Here is a 22,573-nt window from a genome sequence, read left to right as displayed (position 1 = left end):
CCTGTCTCAGTGAGGGTTACTGTTGCTGGGAAGAGACACCACGACCATGGCAACTCTACAAAGAAAATATTTAGTTGGGATGGCTGGCTTACTGTCTCAGAGGTTCAGTCCATTACCATCAGGACAGGGAGCACGGTGGTGTGTGGGCAGACATGGTGCCGGAGCTAAGAGTGCTAGTCTTGGAGGCAACAGGAACTCAACTGACAGTCACACGGAGGGACCCCAGCCCAAGACTCATCAAGTGTTTGAAGTCAAGAAAGCTTGCCCCACAAATCCACAGTCAAATGATCCTGCTTTGGGGCCTTTGAGGGAGTAGGACAAATTGCTTTGGGAGCCTCTAAAGGAATGAAGAGAGAATAAGAAATATATGGACAATAGCCTGGCTAAAAATTTGAGCTACAATCCTGCTATACATGTAGCATTTCAACTTCTGCCCTTCTGGAGTCTTCAACCTGAACACTTGTAGTAGCAATGGGACCCTCATTCAGGGAACTTTTGCTCCCTTAGACAACAAAAATGGGATTTCCCCTGGAGAAGCTGAGACAGGATTACCTCTCATTTCAGAGGGTATACACATGTGTGGGCACACATACACACATTTTGCCCTTATCTCCCCAAGCAAAAAGAGGCAGCCAAGGGACGTCCTATTACATACTGTTTACTCTGGGCATGGCTATTGACTCCAGACTTTATCATTGGGTCCTCAGACTGGGCAGGGCAGGTCTGGGCACCAGGAAGGGCTGGTGACCCTGCCCCGTGCTCAAGAAGAAAAGAAGGGGAAGAGAGATCAAAGCAGAGTGAGAGAAGCTGCTGGCTGGACCACAATGAAATCCCTTCTTGCACTACTGCTGGTTCTTCTGGACCTGGGACAGGTCCATGGAGCTGTACACAGGTAAGGCCCTGCCCCCAGCACTGAGTTCAACTTGGGCATCCCCCAGCCCCAGCTCAGAGCTGCCCTTTTGGGAGGAAAGCTAATGAGGAAACGAAAAGAAGAAACTGGGGTATGGTGGGAACCCCTAGACAATGTTCCCCAGTCATGCCAGGCCTCTCCTTCCAGTGGAGGTGCCTGCTTCAGTTCAAGGGCTCCTTGCAGTTTGTAACTCCAAGCCTTGAGTACTTTCTCATGTGGTGATACATTGTTTACGATCTAAAAGCTAGCCACAGGCATAGAAGTTGAGCAGAGGTGGTACGCACCTTTAATTCCAGAACTCGGGAGACAGAGACAGATGGATCTCTCTGTGAGTCCAAGGCCACCTTGGGCTACGTGACAGTGAATCAGTCTAGAGGAGGAACAGAATCACACCTTTAATCCCAGAGAGAATAGAAGGAGCTTTGGTGAGGAGCAGTGCAGTCTGGAGATGTAATCTGAGGTTTGGTGGATCACCCCCTAGGTCTGAGCATCAGTAAAAATGAGAACTCTCAAGTGATTGGCTGCTTTGCTTTTCTGATCTTCTGCCTTGAACCCAAATATCTGTCTCTGGGTTTTTATTATTTGTGCTACATTCCCAAGAGGCATTAAGTAACACTGTTCACAGAGTCCTTCCATCCCTTTATGTCAGCCTTTCATGGAGGGCAGAGAAACTGCAGACTGTGTCCTACTTCCCATTCCCTAGAAAATCTCAAAGGGCCAGTGCCCAGGAGTAGAAAGTTATTTCTACTCAGATTCTGAGTCCATAGGACAGAGAAGGCCTCCTTCTGGCCGTACCCTGGTCTTGAAGGTCCTCTCTTGGGTTTTGTGGTAGTCAGATTCTGAACCAATACATGGATATAGGGGACAGAAGCAGAACTGCCCCCTCACACCTCGATTTTTCTCCAGGGTACCCCTGAGAAGGCATCAATCCATCCGGAAGAAGCTGCGGGCCCGAGGCCAGCTCTCAGATTTCTGGAAGTCCCAGAACTTGGACATGATCCAGTTCAGTGAGTCCTGTAAAATGGACCAGAGTACCAATGAGCCGCTCATCAACTATCTGGATGTAAGATTTCTTGGGTTGAAGCCTGGGGACACAGGGTGTAGGGAGGATGGCTGGGCCTCCAGCAAGGACAAGAGCTACATCCGTGACTTCAGGTGTTCACCATGGGTCTCTTTGCTTGGATGGCTAAGATGGCTAATCCCCTAGTCTCTGTGAACTCTGTAAAGCAGGACCCAGTAAGGCCCAGTGTGCAGGGACTTCCTTCAAGAAGAAAGAGATAAGGATGAAATGTACTCCAAGGGGAAAGACCCTACTGTGTGCTGGGCTGGGCATTTTACTAACTATGTGCTTGGGCAAAGAAAGAACTTGATTCCCCACATTCCCAGTTCCGTGATCCCTAAAACAGAGACATTTCTGTCTCCCTGCCTTGTCCACAATGGCATCTTGAGAATCAGGATAATGACAGAAGAATGGAACTGAGTTTCTTGGGTATTCTCAGTGTCCTCCCTGGTGGTCCCTGCTCTGTTCCTGGCAGCCTTTGTCTCCAGCCTTGCCTCTTCAAGGCTCTGTAGACTGTAGTCTATGGTAGTCCATGCTCTAGTTGCAAGCAATCCTTCTCCTCCCGTCCTCCCCCACTCTCTTTCTCTCCATTCCCTGTAGGTGGAATACTTCGGCACTATCTCCATCGGCTCCCCACCACAGAACTTCACCGTCATCTTTGACACTGGCTCCTCCAACCTCTGGGTCCCTTCTGTTTACTGCAGCAGCCCAGCATGCAGTAAGTGGGCAGCAACGGTGGGAATCACGTCTTAGAGGCTAAGGTGGTATTTTATGCAGTGGGAAGACTTTGGGTCCTCCCTGCCATACCAGCTCACGCCGTGTCCCCCCCCAACCCCCCGGGTGTGTGTGTGTGTGTGTGTGTGTGTGTGTGTGTGTGTTTGCTGTGGCTGGGTTAGGGATGGAGATGAAAAGAGACTGCTAGTCGAGATAACAACTTTCAAATTAGTCAGGATTAATGGGGAGAAAATTAGCTACTAAAAAGAGAAATCTTTGACTCAGTGACTCACTTCCTTTGAAACACACCCAAAGGAACATGGGGGAAAGTTCCTCTGGTCTGTACCTGAACAGGTTGGTCGGTTGAGTTCTAAGGAAAACTGTAAACCTGCTTCAAGGAGGCCCTGATGGCCTGGCTCCCGTGGAGGTGTGGCTGGTGGGGTACAATGGCATGGGTGTGTCCATTTGGCCAGAGGTAATGTAGGGTTAGGGAGAGATTGGAAACAGAAGTCCTGAACAGAGAAGGCTCTTTCTGTGTGAAACACATCCCAAGGGTAGAAGCTCTTTGAAACCCGAAACTAGACATCTGCAAAGTTGGGTGAAGAGTTGGGGGGTAATTTCCTAGAGTGGCAATTGTTTACCTAGAGCTTCCTCCGAGGGCCAGGCTCTGCCCCACACCAATGACTGAGACTGCTGCTGGCGCCAGGTAAATGGTGCTTATCTTGTGTCTATGAGGTCACTGTGAGAAACCAGATTTGCCCAGGGACAAATATTTGATCCCTGGTTGGGACACACCTGGTTAGGCTAGCTCACCGACAGGCCTTGTCAAGAACCCCCATCATCCGTTTTTTGTGGGTAGCCTAGGGAAGCCATTCTGCCTCTCTGGGGCGGGGCTGGAAGCAGTGAGCAGCTCTCTTGTTTTCCAGAGACACACCCAGTGTTCCACCCATCCCAATCCAGCACATACGAGGAGGTAGGGAATCATTTCTCCATCCAGTATGGTACCGGGAGCCTGACAGGAATCATCGGAGCTGACCAAGTCTCTGTGAGTGCGATTCCTCCATCTTTGCTCTCTTGCCCAGGAACCAGGTTCAGGGGTATCAGGTTCAGAGGTCTCAGGGACACAATTTCAGATCTGCCTCAGGAGGAGATAGACAAGGCTGGCTTCTAGGACAAGGGAGCAATCCTTCCCACCCAAGATAGGACAGTGGTCATTTTTCAGCACACTGAGCCCTAGACAGTGGCATGGGACTGCCTTCAGGAAAGAAGGGCCAGGGCACAGTGCCTAGTGTCAGGGCTGGATCGCTAATCCCTGACACTAGGGGGATGAGAGAAGGCTGTCATCTTGAAAGAAAAAAAGAAGTGCAAGCCAGTGAGCAAGCTGGGGCTCCATCCGTGAAACAGGAAGCTGTGAGGCAGACAACATCCAACCACAGAGAAGAATGCAGGTGTCAAAGTCCCAAGGTCCAGTAGCTGCTCCTTGAACACCGTAACTACCACCACCACCCCTTACCAAAAGTCCTACCAGTTCCTGCTGTGGGAATCAGAGAACCAGGGGAGTCCTAGCCCTGTCTGGATACTTTCTGCAAGTATGTGGGAGAACTAGAGACTGGTCCACCCCCATGGCCATCACTCCAGATCCCAAGGTTGATGGAGCCTAGTCTTCATCAACATCCCTTCAACAATTTGAGCATGGGACACAGAATTAACTGGGAAAAGTGAAAAAAAAAACTAGCAGAAGACTTTTTTTCTCTGCTTCCCCACCCCATTAAACTGGGTGCAAATCTTCCTGAACTATTATGAATTGTGTGGGGTTTGGGTACTCCACTGAACTGGTCATCAGCTAATATAAAGCAAAATGAATGCATCGATAGCCTTAATTATTTTCTTTAAAATACTAAGTCTCCTTAAAATATGTTTAAGAGGGCTGGAGAAATGACTCAGTGGTTTTTCCAGAAGACCTGGGTTCAATTCCCAGTACTCACGTGACAGCTCAAAACTGTCTGTAACTCCAGTTCCAGGGGGCCCAACACCCCTACACAGACAGGTTTCAACTGGTATCTCTCCTACTTGACACATATCTTGTCTCTGATGCCACATCTGTAGACCTCAGGCTGCAACCCTAGATTAGAAACCACATCTTTAGTGTACTCTCTAACTGGCATCTGCAACTGTGTGAAAACAATTATCCAAAACATATACGTATGTAATATATAAGTACACAGATTAATGAAGTTAATGTCCTTCTTAAAGGGACAAGTACAGCCTGAAGTGCATTATATGAGAAAAACCAATGGCCTAAGCTGTTGTTTTGAGTCACAAGCACTGAGAAGAACAAGCCAGGAGCAAACTAAACCCAAAGAAAAGGGAAGGAAAGAAATTATAGAGAGAAGGACAGGACGTCAGTGAAGTAGGAAATCCACACTGGAAATAAGAACAACAATGGCACAAATTAACTGCAAAGGGCAACCAAACTGGCAGCCTCTAACATGTCTAACCCAGAAAAATGAAAGAAACCGAACAGCCTTAGAATGAAAAGGCACACTGTTAAAGATCTCGTCAGCCTCAAAACAAGATATCAAAGTTGTCTTGCATTGATAAGCTTTACAATAATCCTAAATTGATGAGTATTTCAAGAAATATGAACTATCAAACCTGATGCAATAAAATAGAAAAATATTAATAATCTGGTATCTATTTTAAATGCTTACTCTGCTATTAAAACAGAGCTACAGCCACCTGCTGCCCTCATAGGACCTGCTGGCTGCGACTGAGAGACAAGACAGTATTTTGTTGTCCACATGTGGAATTAGAGTACTTGGAGATGCCCTTTCTTTACTAAATAATGGGGTATTTGACATTTCATATCACTCCATTTCTACTCTGGAAATTTGAGATTCATTTGGGGGAAAGAACGTCATTCTGTTTCTGTGGTTTGTTTTCAGCCCAGGGGATGATTTTCTCTAGTCTTTCCTGCCTGTGTTTGGTTGGCACTCCCTTAGGAGACCTACTTACTTGCCCATTTTCTGTTCAGAGCAGTTACCTGATGAATTTGACCTACCCTATAGAGGGTAGGTGGACTGAGGCTGCATGGATCCATGAGGTCAGGGGCATCGGGACAAGGGACCTCGAGAGCCTTCTGGCCTCTGGGCTGCATGTACCTGCTCTTGTGGGTTTTGTTGTCTGTTTCTTTATGTTGACTTTGTCCTTGGCGTAATTTCCCACGCTAGTAAAACGAGTCTCCTAAAACAAAACAAAAAAAAAAAACAACAAAAAAACCAACCAAACAAACAAACAAAAAAAACCTCCCCACAAGGAAAACTCTAGGTCCATCTTCCAAAGAATTGATAGTTACTTCATAACCCATACAACTTTAATAATAATACTTTAAAAGGCACTAGAACACGTCCTTAATCCCTGCACTCAATCTCTGTGTGTGTCAGCCCAGCCTGGTCTACATAGAGAGTTAGTTATAGGATAACCAAAGCTATATAGTGAGATCCTGTCTCAATAGTCAGTCAGTCAGTCAGTCAGCCAGTCAGTCAGTCAGCCAGTCAGTCAGCCAGTCAGTCAGTCAGTCAGCCAGTCAGTCAGCCAGCCAGTCAGTCAGTCAGCCAGCCAGTCAGCCAGTCAGTCAGCCAGTCAGTCAGCCAGCCAGCCAGTCAGTCAGTCAGTCAGTCAGTCAGTCAGTCAGTCAGTCAGCCAGCCAGCCAGCCAGTCAGTCAGTCAGTCAGTCAGTCAGCCAGTCAGTCAGCCAGTCAGTCAGCCAGTCAGTCAGTCAGTCAGTCAGTCAGTCAGTCAGTCAGTCAGCCAGCCAGTCAGTCAGTCAGTCAGTCAGTCAGTCAGTCAGCCAGCCAGCCAGTCAGCCAGTCAGTCAGCCAGTCAGTCAGCCAGCCAGCCAGTCAGTCAGTCAGTCAGTCAGTCAGTCAGTCAGTCAGTCAGCCAGCCAGCCAGCCAGTCAGTCAGTCAGTCAGTCAGTCAGCCAGTCAGTCAGCCAGCCAGCCAGCCAGTCAGTCAGTCAGTCAGTCAGTCAGTCAGTCAGTCAGTCAGTCAGTCAGTCAGTCAGTCAGTCAGTCAGTCAGTCAGTCAGCCAGCCAGCCAGCCAGCCAGTCAGTCAGTCAGTCAGTCAGTCAGTCAGCCAGTCAGTCAGCCAGCCAGCCAGTCAGTCAGTCAGTCAGTCAGTCAGTCAGTCAGTCAGTCAGCCAGTCAGTCAGCCAGTCAGTCAGCCAGCCAGCCAGCCAGCCAGTCAGTCAGCCAGCCAGTCAGCCAGCCAGCCAGCCAGCCAGCCAGTCAGTCAGCCAGCCAGCCAGCCAGCCAGCCAGCCAGTCAGTCAGCCAGCCAGCCAGCCAGCCAGTCAGTCAGTCAGTCAGTCAGTCAGCCAGTCAGTCAGCCAGCCAGCCAGCCAGTCAGTCAGTCAGCCAGCCAGTCAGCCAGCCAGCCAGCCAGCCAGCCAGTCAGTCAGCCAGCCAGCCAGCCAGCCAGCCAGCCAGCCAGCCAGTCAGTCAGCCAGCCAGCCAGCCAGCCAGCCAGCCAGCCAGCCAGCCAGCCAGTCAGTCAGTCAGTCAGTCAGTCAGTCAGTCAGTCAGTCAGTCAGTCAGTCAGCCAGCCAGCCAGTCAGTCTAATAACTGGAACTAAAAGGTTGGAGATACAGGTCAGTTTGCAGAGTGCTTGCCTGGCATACACAAAGCCCAGAATTTGATCCCTAGGACCACAAAAACTAGACAAGGTGGCACACACATGTAATTCCAGCACTCAGGAGCCAGAGGATCAGAAGTTTAAAGTTTCCTTTGTTACATAGCAAGCCCTGTGCTAGCCTGGGCTGTATAAGATCCTAGTAAACCCTGTGTTAGCCTGGGTTATATGAGATCCTAGTAAATCCTGTGCTAGCCTGGGCTATATGGGATCCTAGTAAATCCTGTACTAGCCTGGGCTGTATGAGAACCAACAAAACAAAATGGATTAGAGTTACACCCTTTCTCCATAGACATCAAAACTTTTGTGTTCTGTGGGGAGGGCAGGTCTAAGACAGCTTTCACTGTGAGACAAGTTTAACTTGGAGCTTGCCATCCTCTCCCCCACCCCCCTGTGGTTGAATCCTTCAGCAATATGCCCAGAAGTGGCACAGCTGGGTTACATAATGGTCTAGTCTTAGGTTGTGTTTTTTGTTGTTGTTATTGTTTTGTCTTTGTCGTAAGATTTCCAAAGTGGCTGTACCAGTTTGTGCTCCTACCAACAGTGGATAAGGATTCCTTCTTTACCATAGCTTCAGTCACTATCATTTGTTTTCTTTATAATTAAAAAAAGATGTATGTATATGGATTTTTTGCCTGCATGTATGTTTGTGTAGCATGTGCGTACCTACTTGCCATCCTCTTACTGAGTGCTGAGTTGTTACCTGTTGAGTGTGGAGACTTCAGGCAAGTGCCACCATGCCCAAACAGATGCCAAAGTTCTAAACAAAAAAAGGAGCAAATTAAATCTCGCGAGGAGCAAATTAAATCTCGTGAGGATCATAAGACCCAACCGAGAATCATTTCTTTCTAGAAATTTGTATTCTGGGACAATAAAAACCAAAAAAAAACCATCTGGATGGATAAAATTCAAGATGTCTTCATAACTTAAAAATAAACTCTCAGAGGACCAGGACTATACAAGCCAACTTTCGGGATGCCTGTGGGAGGTGGTGGAGGAAGCTGGCGAGTCTGAAGTTAATTTATGCTCCTCAGAAGCCCACAGCAGAGCTTACAGTCAATAGTGAATTCTTGAGAGATTTCGAAATTCTCCCTGAGATTAGGAATGAGACAGCAGTAGTCATATCATCCTGTCTGTTCAGCCCTGTGCTGAAGATCACTGCTAACGCAGTATAGACAAGAAAAGAAAAAGAAGCTAAGTAACACTGTCATACCAGCACATAAAAAAACTCTCTTGTTTGTTTTTAATTTTTTATTTTTGACATTATAATTACATAATTTCCTTCTTCCTTTTCCTTTCTCCAAACCCTCCCATAAGCCCCTCCTAGTGCTCTTTCAAATTCATGATCTCTTTTTTCACTAATTGTTGCTATATACATATGTACGTATGTATTCCTAGAAACACACTAACAACCTGCTCTGTTTGTATAATATTACTTGTACGCACATGTTTTCAGGGATGACCATCGATATTGAATAACCAAATGGATATGCTCTTTCCTAGGAAATATTGTTTCTTCCATTCTCAGCATTCCTTGGTTGCCTGTAGCCCTTTGCCTAGGGCTGAGGATCATGGGCTTTCTCCCATCCATGTTAGCATGTTTATTGGTGTCACCCTTGTTCAGTTTATGCTTGCACAGTTATATTGGTGAGGCTTTATGGGTGTAGCTTCTAACTCTCCTAAGAGACACAGTCTCACAGCAAACTCTCCCTGCCTCTGGCTCTCACAGTCTTTCTGGCCCCTCTTCAGAATGACCCCTGGGCCTTATGTGTGGGATTTGTTTTTTTGAAATATCCACCGGGACTGGGTTCCACATCTCTGAGTTTTGATTGGTTGTGACATCTCTGTCGGTTGCAAAGAGAAGCTTCTTCGATGAGAGCTGAGGGTTATGTTTATCAGTGAGTATAAAGACAAATATGTAGAGTGTAGTTAGGGTTTATGTTGCTTTAGTAAAGTGGTGGTTGTAGGTTCTCTTCTAAGATCCGTTACTTCCCTAGCCCTGGGTAGTTGGCTAGGCTTCCAGGACCAGGCAAGATTTCCCTCTTGTTTTTTTTAAGTTTTGTTTTGAGACAGGGTTTTACTGTGTAGCCCTGGCTGTTCTGGAACTCTCTGTGTAGACCAGACTGGCCTCAGACTCACGGAGATCCACCAGTGTCTGCCTCCTGAGTGCTGGGATTAAAGGTGTGTGCCAACACAAATAACCACAAGAAAAAAATCTACATGTAGGATAGCTAAAAATATCTTCAGCATATTAAGAGTAATAAGAAAATCTATCAACATTTCTAGAAGAGGTAAACATACAAAAATCATGTGGATTTCTATGTCACAGCAAAGACAAATGAAAAATAGGTTTTAAAAACCATCAAAAGCCAGGTGGTGGTGCACGCCTTTAATCCCAACACTCGGGAGGCAGAGGCAGGCAGATCTCTGTGAGTTCGAGGCTGGGCTGGACCGATAGCCTCCAAAACAATACAGAGAAACCCTGTCTCATAAAAACCAAAAAAACAAACAAAAAAAAACCCCATCAAGAACAGCTTACCTTTAACAAATATGCTCTACCCTTAAAGACCATAAATCATTACTATATGAAATTAAAAGACTATATGAATTGAAAGATGAACCATGCCTGTAGAAAGACTCACTTTGATAAAGAAGTCAAATTTCAGCCGGGTGTTGGTGGCGCACGCCTTTAATCTCACCACTTGGGAGGCAGAGGCAGGCGGATCTCTGTGAGTTTGAGGCCATCCTGCTCTACAGAGCAAGTTCCAGGACAGCTTAAAAAACAATACAGAGAAACCCTGTCTTGAAAAACCAAAAAAAAAAAAAAAAAAAAGAAGTCAAATCTCCAATCAAATGCCCTAATCAAACAATAATGATTTGTGTTAGAAATTGATAGGTTGGTTCTAACATGTAGATGAATGTAATATAATATACAAAAATAATCTCGATTGAGTTGGGCGGTGGTGACACATGTCTTTAGTCCCAGGACTTGGGAGGCAGAGGCAGGCAGATCTCTGTGAATTTGAGACAAGCCTGGTCCACAAGAGCTAGTTCCAGGACAGCCCCCAAAGCCACACAGGGAAACCTTGCCTTGAAAAAACCAAAATAATAATAATAATAATCGTCATCATCATCATCAATCATCTTGATTAATAAAAACACTGCCAAGGTATTATAAAGCCATAATTTGGATTGCCATATTGGTACAGACTAAGGAAAAAAGGAAAGAGACAAATACTAGGATGTATGAAAAACCCAGAAATCTCCCACCAGTCACCTCACTCATATTGAACATTTTACTGCAGCATGTAGAAGATAACGCTGCTATTAAAAAAAATGGTAGGCCACTTAGATATCTGTGCAGAAGAAAGTTTTGTCATATGCTGTCAGACTTTAGGCAGATTATAGACCTAAATGCAAAAATGTGAAAGAATAAAGCATGTAGAAAAAAACTTGGGAAAATGTCTCCGTGATGGTTAAAAAGAAAACTCCAAAGCATGTTATTAAAAAAAACAGTAATAATGAAACAAAACTTAATAAATAAAATGAACTACATTAAAAATCATATACTTTTCATCAAAAACAGCAAAAGACATCACTGGCAGTTAGGGGGAAAAACTTGTAGTTGCCAGCAAAGGACTTGGTTCCAAAATATACCAACAACAACCACAAATGCAGGCATTCATTCCTAAAAAAGGATATCCAAATAGCCAATTAATTGTGAAATGCAATTAAAATCTCAATATAACCCTCTGTGTATCTGCTATAAAACCAACATGGAAGATACAGGTCACAAAGTTTCCATGGCGGGTACAGGCAATTGTCCTGTACCCGCCATGGAACTCTCAGAATTGGAACTCTCAGAATACCACTAATGGAAACTTTGGTACCACAATTTTGCAAGATTCCAGGACCTTTGATCAGAGAGAATACTTACAAACCCTGCCATTTAGAGATTTGCTCCAATGGAAATATGTACCATGTTCACCAAAGGAAGTACACACAGAGCAGCAGTAGTGATAATCAAACACAGGAAACAGCCCAGAATCCTACCCATGGATGGCATAAGGGATCAACCATGTAACATAGTCATGCCTTGGAATACTAATGAGAATAAAAACATTCTAAGAGTATGTAGCGAGCACAGTGCTAAGGAACAGAAGCTAAGTAGCAGCATCCTAGTGAACAATTCATTCATGAAAAATTAAAGTCATAGACAAACCAATGTTGCTGGCAGACCAGTCGCTCTGGAGCAGGGACACAATGATTGGTAGGTACAGGAAAGGGATGTACTGGGGCTTGGGAATGTTCTGTCATGTTCCAGGAGAGTTACATGGGCATGTATATAGTGTGTGGACTGTTATTAAAGTAGACACATTTTCTGCATTTCATTATATTTCAGTTTTTAAAGTCACGCGAAGAAATTGTATTAGTGAGATTTTAGTTAACATTTTTGTGCCTGTTTACCAAGGACAGCTGAAAAAGGAAGTATTAGCTTTCATCAGAATGGGGACCAACGAACCTTTGTGCAATTCTCCCTTTAGGTGGAAGGGTTGACTGTGGAAGGCCAGCAGTTTGGAGAGAGTGTCAAGGAGCCGGGCCAGACTTTTGTGAATGCAGAGTTTGATGGGATTCTGGGCCTGGGATACCCCTCACTGGCTGTTGGAGGGGTGACCCCAGTGTTTGACAACATGATGGCCCAGAACCTTGTGGATCTGCCTATGTTTTCTGTCTACATGAGCAGGTGAGGCCTGTCAAGTCCCATGGGTCAGGTCAGTGATGACTACAGGCAGAGGCTTTATGGGCCTATGACCAGTGAATCTCTTGAAACTCTGGCTTGACCTATGACATATGATCTTGAGCAAAACACTTAGGCTCTCTGTATTTTGAGGAAATACGATTTGCCTCATAAAGGAGTTGTGACAAGCAGTTGGTAAACTCCCACTGGCAGTTGAATCTATGGACCCTTGAGATTGGCTGGTGATTTATATAGTCAATAAATATCCAAACTGTGCTTGGTGGTGCATACCTTTAATCCCAGAACTCAGGAGGCAGAGGCAGGTGGATCTTTGTGAGTGGAGGCCAGCCTGGTCTACAATCAGGGCTGTTACAGAGATACCCTGTCTCAAAAAACAAGAAGGTCCCATTACATGCCACCTGAGATGGCAGATACCAAAACACAATGTACCAAGGACAACGTCTATGGTTGGGAGACAGGGGGAATATTAGCCAATAAGATGGTACTAAAAATCAGTTGCACTTTAGTGGATAGGAAGGGAAAATGTGGTACAACCAAACAGAGGAATGTTCCTTGGTCTTTGAAAGGAAAGATGGCGAGGGATGCAGTCTGGCACTAGGGGACTTACCTAGTTTACAGGAGGCCCTGAGTTCAATCTCCGATGCCTCACAAAAATTTTCTGACATGTACTAGAACATGGATTAAGCTTCAAGACTTAGTAAGCCAGTCACCAAAAGAACAGATCCGATTCTACTCCCTAGAATTGACTTTAAAGGCAGAAAATACAGTGATGACTGCCAAGAGGGGATGGGGAAGGGATCATTTTTCAATAAGTCTCAGTTATATATGATGAAAATGTTCAGGAGCTAAAATCCCTACAGATATATGCTCCTTCCCCACTACAAGCCTGTCCTGCCCACCTCAGACTTTGTGTCTTTCTGCTCCTTTTCCTCCTGGAAATGCCCCTCATCCCCGAATCCTAACTATCCTCCCCGCATTAACAAACAGGAGTGAACATTGTGGGAACTCCGGACACCACAGCATTCATAGCAGGGAAGATACTCTGAGAAAGGGTATTTGGGGGGCATCCTCAGTGTTTGCACACCCAGGATGGTCCTGATCTTGGATCTACAGATCTGATGCTACCTACCTCCTAACATTTTATCCAAGAAGCAGGAAATATCCACAGAGAATTAGACAGAGTCATTCTTCTCTTTGGTTCCCAAAGGCTCAGGCTACCTGGATAGTTTCTGTCTAACTGGGTACCAGATGAGAGTGCTCAGACATGTAGCAAAGAGCCCATTGGCCCTTCTTTAACAATTTGCCTTTCTGTCTATGTAGCGCCCCACAAGGTGGCAGTGAGCTGACTTTTGGAGGCTATGACCCCTCTCATTTCTCTGGGAGCCTCAATTGGATTCCAGTCACCAAGCAAGGCTACTGGCAGATTGCACTGGACGGGTGAGTATCCTCCACATAGTAGCTATGGTTGAACAGAAGCACTCCCAACAGCCACGACTCAAACTGAATTAAGTGAGTGACACTGTCAGGCACTGGAGCAGATGCTGGGAACCTGACATCTGGACTGGAGGTGTGGAAACACACAGGGAGAACTAGAGAAAGGTTTCCTTCTGTATACATTAGCAGACCTCCTTCTAACTCATGCAGCTACCTACCCTGTGTTCACACAGTCCTTTTTTTTATTTTTTGGTTTTGTGAGACAGAGTTTCTCTGTGGCTTTGGAGTCTGTCCTGGAACTAGCTCTTGTAGACCAGGCTGGTCTTGAACTCAGAGATCCGCCTGCCTCTGCCTCCTGAGTGCTGGGATTAAAGGCGTGCACCACCACTGCCTGGCCACACAGTCTTAATTAATACACTATGGAATGCAAGGGTGTTTTGTACTCTGGTTTTTGCTTTCTTGAAGCTTGCATGGAAGATGAGATGTGGTCCCAAACTGGAATGTTCAGGATCTTGTCACCTCGGCCTCCTGCATGCTGGAGTTACTTACAGGTGTTCCCCCACCATGCCCAGCTCCTGAGCTACATTTCTGAAAGAAAACAGAATACAATAGAAAATACAAGCATGTATTTCAGCATGTGTATGTGTGTGTGTGTGTGTGTGTGTGTGTGTGCTTGGTCAAGAAGTAAATGTATTCCTTACTGTGAATCTCAGTCAAAAAAGTAAGTCCAGTCAGGTATAATGGATCATGCCTATAATCCCAGCACTCATGAGGCTGAGGCAGGAGAATTGCTATGAGCTTGGGACTAGTCTGGACAGAGTGAAACCCTGTCTTTAAAAAGAAGCAAGGTGGCTAGGCATTGTGGCACAGGCCTTTAATTCTGGTACCTGGGAGGCAGAGGCAGGTAGATCTCTTTGAATTCAAGGCCAACCTGGTCTACTTAGTAAGTTTCAAATCATCCAAGGCTATGCAGAGACCCTGTCTCATACAAACAAACATGCCAGTTGTAAAACACTTCTGTGGCAGAAGAGACCAAATGTAATGCTACTATCGTGTTCTGGTATGGTGAAAGGGTCCCATAGGGAGCAGGAATGACCAAGGATCAGGTGCTAACCATGAAACCATGGGTCCCTTGTCTTCAGAATCCAGGTGGGAGACACGGTGATGTTCTGCTCCGAGGGCTGCCAGGCCATTGTGGACACAGGGACCTCCCTCATCACTGGCCCCTCCCACAAGATCAAGCAGCTTCAGGAGGCCATTGGGGCCACACCCATGGATGGAGAAGTAAGTGTCTACCCGGGGCAAGGGTGGTGCAGGAGCAGGAGAGCCTGACCGTCTCTGGGGAGAGAGCTGTCTCTGAGTCCATCCTTCTCTGTCTTAGTATGCTGTGGATTGTGCCAACCTCAACACGATGCCAAATGTCGCCTTCCTCCTCAACGGGGTTTCATATACCCTCAGCCCAACTGCCTACATCCTGCCGGTAAGGGCTGTTTCCTTATTCTGTGAGTCACAGAACTCTCCCCCACGTGCCTGCCACTTCCCCCTTCAAAGTCATCTACACAAGGCTCCTCGGAGCTCCCTCCCACCAGTCCTGATGTGGCACTCTTTCTGAGTGAGACGAAGCTGCCTGTGGTAGAAACTCCTGGACTTGCTTCTAGTTTCCAGTTCTGTCGTGAAGCAGCAGCTGTTTAGGTGCAAGACATTTAGGGGGGATTTCTGATATTGCCAAGAGGAATTTATCAACAAACACATTAACCCTCCACACTGCCCATGTGCAACTGGCAATGTTATTATCCTGATTAATAGGGGAAGATGGCGAGGTTCTCAGAGTTAAATAAATGGCTCAGATATGACTGCTGAGGCTGGAGAGACGGTTCATCAGTTAAGAGCACTGACTGCTCCTCCGAGAACCATAGTTAGGTTCCTTACACACACTTTGTGTGGCTCGCAAGCCACATGTAACTCCAGCTCTGAGAAATCCAATGCCCTCTTCTGATCGTGTGTGTGTGTGTGTGTGTGTGTGTGTGTGTGTGTGTGTGTGTGTGTAGTGACTTTAAAAAAGAAGATATGAGCTGCTTTGGGGAAGGGTGCAACATTCAAATGAACTTTCCTCCTCAAGCTAAGATGTGTATTTTATTGCAATGATTCCCAAGTTCTGAGGGTGAGGTAGAGACAAAAAGCTGGGCATTTTTGAAAACCTACAGTCACTTCACATCCCCTAGGCCTGGTCTTTGATGTTGCACTTTTTGGGAACACACTGTAGCGTGTTGACCTTTAACCAGAATCACTCACGCCATCAATGACTGTGTCAGCATAAAGGCGCTAAGGCAGAATGACCTTCACTGTATGCTCTAAAGCATTGCTTAGTGGCAAAACCCCTGAGCTCTTGGAGAACTCTTGGAAACCCTCTTCAGACAGCATGCCACATGGGGAGACTGAGCCCTGCTCACCAGGTTCCATTTCCATCACCACCTTACTAAGTGCTTCTTTTGGACCCTAGGATTTAGTGTATGGAATGCAGTTCTGTGGCTATGGCTTTCCTAGTCTTAGTGTATGGAATGCAGTTCTGTGGCCGTGGCTTTCCTAGTCTTAGTGTATGGAATGCAGTTCTGTGGCCGTGGCTTTCCTAGTCTTAGTGTATAGAATGCAGTCTGTGGCCGTGTCTTTCCTAGTCTTAGTGTATGGAATGCAGTTCTGTGGCCGTGGCTTTCCTAGTCTTAGTGTATGGAATGCAGTTCTGTGGCCGTGGCTTTCAAACACTTGATATAAATCCTCCGGCTGGGCCCCTCTGGATCCTGGGAGATGTCTAACACCTACCCTCTCCTACTTTTATGCAGAAAGAGGCTCTGCTTGTACCCGTTCCTTGCCTGGTACCCAACATGGTACTGGGGTCCTTTTCTGCCGGATTTCAATCAGGGCCATCTCAGTACATCGAGGATGCTGGACTAGCTTCAAAGTTTATCCTTGTCCTCTCACAGAGCTGTGACTTCCCTCACCTCCTCACCAGCAACTTTGAGTTTCAGATGGTTGTAGGGAAACCTCACGTACCTGGTAGAAGCCAAACCTTTTCTAAAATGAAAAATAAAATTGGGGGACAGGCGTGGTGGTGCGCGCCTACAACCCCAGCACTCAGGAGGGAGAGGGGGAATAGTGAGTTCTGGACAACGTGGGTTACATAGTGTCTGAAAGAAAAGGAAGACTGGGGGAGATTAGGCTCCCCTCGCAGAACAATGGATGCGCGCCTGCCTTGTGTCTAAGGGAGCCCACTCTAAGGCTTCTTCAGATATCAAGAAGGAAGTGGTGACAGTGACGGCTAGTCATTCACATAGCAGTTTCTCTCCCTTCTGAAACATAAGTTGAGCTCTACTTGAAACCAAAGAAAATTGGATTTAAACCGATGTGTTCTAATGTCAAAGCTTTTGCAATAAGGTTATTACACTTACAGAGTTGTTATTATCAGTTGTAAACTGATGTCAGGGTATGACTGTAAAAACATAAAGTTCTCAGAACTGTAGGACACAGATGAGTGGACCGAGCAAATATGCACTGTACTGATCCGGCTGGAATACGCGCATGAAGTGAAAAAAATCCAGCAGCCATAGCAGTGGCACTCACCAGCCATCCCAGGCCACTTGGTGCCAGCCAGCACCACCACTCATGTAGCTCCCAGGGCTCTGCCCATCTTCCCCTGTCTGCTACTAATTGCTACCTTCGTACCCTAGGACTTAGTGGACGGCATGCAGTTCTGCGGTAGCGGCTTTCAAGGACTTGACATTCAGCCACCATCTGGGCCCCTCTGGATCCTGGGGGATGTCTTCATCCGACAGTTTTACTCAGTCTTTGATCGTGGAAACAACCAAGTGGGACTGGCCCCTGCAGTCCCCTAAATAGGGATGTATGTCTATGTATGGATTCCTGATATCCTTTAGCCTGTTAGATCTCTTTATACCTATCCAAAAGTCATTTCTCATAGGATGCAGCCATCCCAGAGTATTCAGAGTAAACATAAGATCACACACACACCACTCCACCACCATCATGATGGAAGAATGAGGTTCTTTCTATAGTCTTAAATGTTTTGTGTCGGCTTTCTATTATTGAACTCTCCAAACACATATGCAAGTAGATGTGATGGCAAGATAAATCTCTGTGCACCTCTAACCCAATTCACAACCCATCCACATGTGGTCAGGCCCCTCTGTCCTCTCTCCATCTGGCTCCACACATCTAAATTCAGAAGCAAATTCTAAGCACCATATATTATTTTATCTAATGTCTAATATCCTTAAAAGTCATGAATGTGTAACTTTTTTTTTACAGTTGGTTTATTTGTATCAGGATTCAAACCACATCCCTAACTGGGGAAAAAACATAAATTGCATTAGTTTGAAATATCTCTCAAGTCTCTTTTCTTTATAGAATTTTCCATGTTCAGAATTTTGCTAACTGCAACCAGGTATGGTGGTATGTGCCTATAACTCAGCTCTCTGGACGCTGAGGTAAGGGGATCACTTCAAGTTCAAGGCATCCTGGGCTACATAGCAAGTTTCAGGCCAGCCAGGACCATATGACAAGACTTGGTCTCATAAAAAGACCAAGAAAAAGATGTTGACTAGTTAGAATCTGAGGCATTGTTTGACATGGGTCTCTGTGCCCACCCTGCCTATGAGATGGCAGTTAGATGTGGAGGCCTTGATTCATGGCAGAACTGTTACACAGAAAGCACTGGGTACATCTCATCAGGAGGCAGATAATGCTGGGTGTCTTTTAACTAGTCATGTTAAGTAGAATGAGTGAATTTATGGCTGTCAGCCTACATCATCTAATACAAACCCTGTCTTTCAGCGGGCACCGATGGTCATCATTGAACCTCTCATGATGGTCAGGGTTTCCCCAATTCTATTTTTTTCCCATAAACATCACCTTCCAGCATTCCTTTCTGCTCGCTGTGAAGTACACCTCCCATACAAAAGAAGACCACACTGCCTGAGGCTTCCCCTCCCCACGTCACCTACCAGTTGTCAAAATAAAGAGAGGATGCTATAGCAGAGGGTAATGGATTTAAATCTACCCGTTCTAACATACTACATTTACTTTCAATATTCAACTTTCAACGACCCTTTAAGTTACTTCCTGTAAATTTCCCCAGCCCATCTTACACACCTCCACCCTATCAGGCAGCCCCAATCATTGTCCCAAAGAGTTCCTCGAGCGTGCCTATGAGTTTACGGTAAATGAAAATGTGGTAGGCTGCCAAACAGAAGAGGGGTAAGGACACTCCCAAAGTCTGCCTGAGGGATTTCCCAGGGGGAAACTGGACTGAACCCATCTTCATTCTGGGAGGGGGCACTTGTTTTCCTCCTCCTCCCTTTCCTTCTTGCTCCTTTTAAAATGGAATCTTCAGTCTCGTTCTTATTATAAGATGCATGCAAGGTGTTGGTAAGAACCCTTTTTAACCAAGAAAGTGCCAGCAAAATGGTTCAGTGGACAAAGATGCTCACTCCCAAGTCTGATGACCCCAGTTCAATTCCAGGAACCCACATGGTAGAAGGAGACACTGCTCCTTTGAGTTGTCCTCTTACATTCATATTCTTGCCCTGTGCCTGCACACGCACACACACACACACACACACACACACGATAGATAGATAGATAGATAGATCAATAAATAATTTTTCCTCTAGCTGTATTAACATGGAGAGTTACTGGTATGCAATGTTTTTCTTTCTACCCAAAAGAAATCATGGCCCACATATTCTCTAAATTGCCACTTTCCTTTCAAAACACAGAAGCTCGGGCAGGAAGCCAGTGAGTTCAAGGCCAGGATGCACTACACATCCAGACATTGCTTAAAAGAAAGTGTGGGGGTTCTTACACTGCGGATAATTCACTATTCTAACATCTACTGTTGCCTATTTATCCCATCTTCTCTCCTGCTCATTTGGTTCTCTGGAGTTTGAATCAACCCAAAACAATAGATGCTTGGTATATGTCAGCCACACAACATGGTACTTTAAGACCTGCAAGTCACTAGGACGGGCCCACTCTGTCATTTATAGGCAGGAGGAGACAAGGAACACACTCCACGCTGAAGGTAGTTAACCTGGATTCACGCTTGCATTCCACCCTTCTTCATGGTTGTGCACACGCTTTTTGTTTTGCTTTACAGATTTTATTCACTTGTTTTATTAGCTTACTGCCTTTGCAGTTTACTCAGAACAGCTTGTTGTTCTAAACAAACTACCAAAGCGTGAGAGTAGGCAGGTTAATATGTGAGTTCTTAGCTGGATAAGCCGAGACTGGATTCCCACTACCACACCCCCACACCTGTCTGCTCATCTGTGTAATGGTCATGGCAATAGGAAGTGCTTCATGAGGTCATGCGAGGACACCGTGCCTGTGGAGGTTTGAATGAGAATGGCCCCCATAGACGCACATAATTGAATATTTTGGTCCCCTTTTGATGAAACTGTTTGGGAAGGATTGAAAGGTGTGGCCTTGTTGGAGGAGGTTGACCACTGAGCTGAGTCTCTCTCTCTCTCTCTCTGTCTCTCTCTCTGTCTCTCTGTCTCTCTCTCTCTCTCTCTCTCTCTCATATGCTTATAGATCAGAGGTAAGCTCCTCATCATGACAGTCATGGACTCTAACTCTCTGAAACTGAAAGCCCCCAATAAACTCTTTCTTCCTTAAGTTCCTTGGTCATGGGATTTTGTCACAGCAAAAGAAGGGTAACTAAGACAGTGCCCTTTGGCACATAGAAACAGCTAGCTTGCAGGCCTTGGTCCTTAGGGTACAGGCCTTCACCCATCAGGGAGACTCTCAAAAAAAAGCAGAGGTCCTTGAGACACAAGACTTCATAACTTACTCTCTGAGTCAAAACACCCCAAGAGCCATGTGGGGACCAGCTTGGGAACCGCATCCCTGCAGGTGCTCTCCTTGGGGTCATTTCAGCCCAAGAGTTCCCTAGAATGCGATGACCCTGGGGCTGCATGTCCAGCAGGCTGAGAGGAACAGAAGTCCTGAGGGTGGACATGATGCATAGCCACACATTGCCTCTGACAAATGACCAAATGACATGGTGACTCTGTCTTCACAGCAGTCCCTCTAGCTCTGTCACAAAAGTGCTGCCCCCAACTGGCCTTTGTCCCATCCTTCTGATCACTAAGGGCATTTCAGAAACATCCTACTGTGTCCACATCACACCACTGCCTGTGCTGACATCACACCACTGTGCTCACATCACACCACTGTGTTCACATCACACCACTGTGTCCACATCACACCACTGTGTCCAGATCACACCACTGTGCTCACATCATATCACTGTGTCCACATCACACCACTGTGTCCACATCACACCACTGTGTCCACATCACACCACTGTGCTCACATCACACCACTGTGCTCACATCACACCACTGCCTGTGTCCACATCACACCACTGTGCTCACATCACACCACTGCCCGACTGGTGAATATTTCTGAAAGTCATGAGAATCCCATCCTTCTCTTGTTCCCACTTCCCTGTCATCCCCCCGGGTACCAAAAGACACCCAAGCAGGGAGGATTTCCAGGACTGCCCGGGACCATGCCTCTGTTTAACCCCCTCCTCCATGAATATGAGCCACTGAAGCACGTGGAACATTCCCCAGGTCCTCACTTGCACATTCTGCTCTCGGGGCCCTTCCAACCTTTCCACCAGGGGAGCCGGTTACTCTGCAGAGTGACCTGGTCCTGAAGGGCCACAGAAGAGATGTCCCACACCTGCAATCCCAGGACTCAAAAGGTAGAGAGGCAGGAGGTGCAAGGCCAGTGTCGGATACATAGTAACACACCATTGCAGCCACCCCTCACCCATCTCTAAACAAACAAGCGAAACTGAGAGGGAACTTTCCCCGCACAGACTACGCACAGCCAAGGCGTTGCCCTGGGCTGGGTGCCTTCCCAGTGCCAGCTCTCTTCTGCTATCAGAAGGTCAGCGGCTCCTCTGCCTGCTCCCACGTCACTTCCCTCACACTGAGCCTGCTCGCCTCTTTCACTCAGCCTGCCAGTCCTTCCAACTCCAGCCCAAATTCCTTCTTCCCCCTCGGAACACCTTATCTAGGTCCACCGTCTTCCTCCCCTGAGCCCTTATGCTTCTACTTAGTCTCTGCCATATTTCCACTGTTAAACTCCAGGATCCGTTTGTGTCTCCCTGGAGGCTCTGACCTGCTCAGACTACTGAATGAACGCAGAGGGTGTGGCGGGGTGCAAACTGAGCAGTCTTCTCCAGTGCGGCATGGCAGAAAGGGAAAGGGAACCTACTGACTTCTGGTTCACGTGGATGGAGGAAGTGGGCGCTGGAGCCTGGTAGCTGGTGTCTTAGTTTCCAAAAAACACTGGAAACAGTTCTGCAAACAGCGCCTAGAAGAAGCAATTTCAGAAGCTGTGAGATCCATCTGCAGACAGGGCACTTCCCATACCCCCAAGGGTCCCCAGCAGAGTAGACCTTGTGACATCTGCAAGTCCACGTGCCACTGCATCACTAGAGTAAAAGTCCCACAGCCATCTCATTTCTGCGTAGTCATTTCTTCTGACCTAATTCTGCCTTAGAGAGAAACAGAGGGAGGTGAGACATTCCGTTCTTCAGGGATGCTTTCTTTGAGCTCAGGAAATAAACAACCCAGAGGCTTCAGGATGTAGGCATTTCCGGCTGGATGGGGATGGGACAGGAGTGGGTCAGGTATTCTGGCACTTGGGAGTCACAGAATACTGAGTGTTACACAGCTCAGATGGAAAGGTATCCTGGAGCTCGGGAGCCAAGGACCACCACAGGTTGCAGTAAACTTAGCTGCTTACAGCCCAGCCTCATGGAAAGGCTTCCCCAGTGTATCTGCTCTGCTCCGGCAGAACAGGGTCTTCCAGCTGGGGATGCTCGCCCAGTGTAGCAGTTTTGCTTGGCAGGAGGTTTCTTGGGCGAAGTTGCTACAGCTCAGCTCTGCTTCTGGAGAGCCGGGAGCGGCC

At 46.6% G+C, this 22,573-nt stretch overlaps 1 protein-coding gene across 1 annotated transcript; it reads left to right on the top strand.

Moving 5' to 3' along the window:
- The first annotated feature begins 723 nt into the window (after nucleotides 1-723).
- Ctse (cathepsin E) lies at nucleotides 724-17,962 on the top strand. The gene is made up of 9 exons (XM_040738619.1): nucleotides 724-892; nucleotides 1,817-1,973; nucleotides 2,571-2,688; nucleotides 3,611-3,729; nucleotides 11,922-12,121; nucleotides 13,457-13,573; nucleotides 14,713-14,854; nucleotides 14,952-15,050; nucleotides 17,293-17,962. Exons 1-9 carry the CDS (start codon nucleotides 825-827, stop codon nucleotides 17,455-17,457), a joined length of 1,185 nt encoding a protein of 394 aa, XP_040594553.1. The 5' UTR covers nucleotides 724-824; the 3' UTR covers nucleotides 17,458-17,962.
- The last annotated feature ends 4,611 nt before the right edge of the window (nucleotides 17,963-22,573 follow it).

The sequence above is a fragment of the Mesocricetus auratus genome, unplaced genomic scaffold (genome assembly GCF_017639785.1).
Source record: "Mesocricetus auratus isolate SY011 unplaced genomic scaffold, BCM_Maur_2.0 Super-Scaffold_100676, whole genome shotgun sequence".
Lineage (NCBI taxonomy): Eukaryota > Metazoa > Chordata > Mammalia > Rodentia > Cricetidae > Mesocricetus > Mesocricetus auratus.
This window is presented reverse-complemented; position numbering and strand designations above follow the sequence as displayed.

What these genes read in the sequence shown, in the direction of transcription:
- Ctse (XM_040738619.1), top strand. Translation starts at nt 825, where the DNA reads ATGAAATCCCTTCTTGCACTACTGCTGGTTCTTCTGGACCTGGGACAG. An exon ending in CTGCAGCAGCCCAGCATGCA is followed by an intron (nt 2,689 to 3,610) that starts GTAAGTGGGCAG and finishes CTTGTTTTCCAG; the next exon opens with AGACACACCCAGTGTTCCAC. An exon ending in TTTTCTGTCTACATGAGCAG is followed by an intron (nt 12,122 to 13,456) that starts GTGAGGCCTGTC and finishes CTGTCTATGTAG; the next exon opens with CGCCCCACAAGGTGGCAGTG.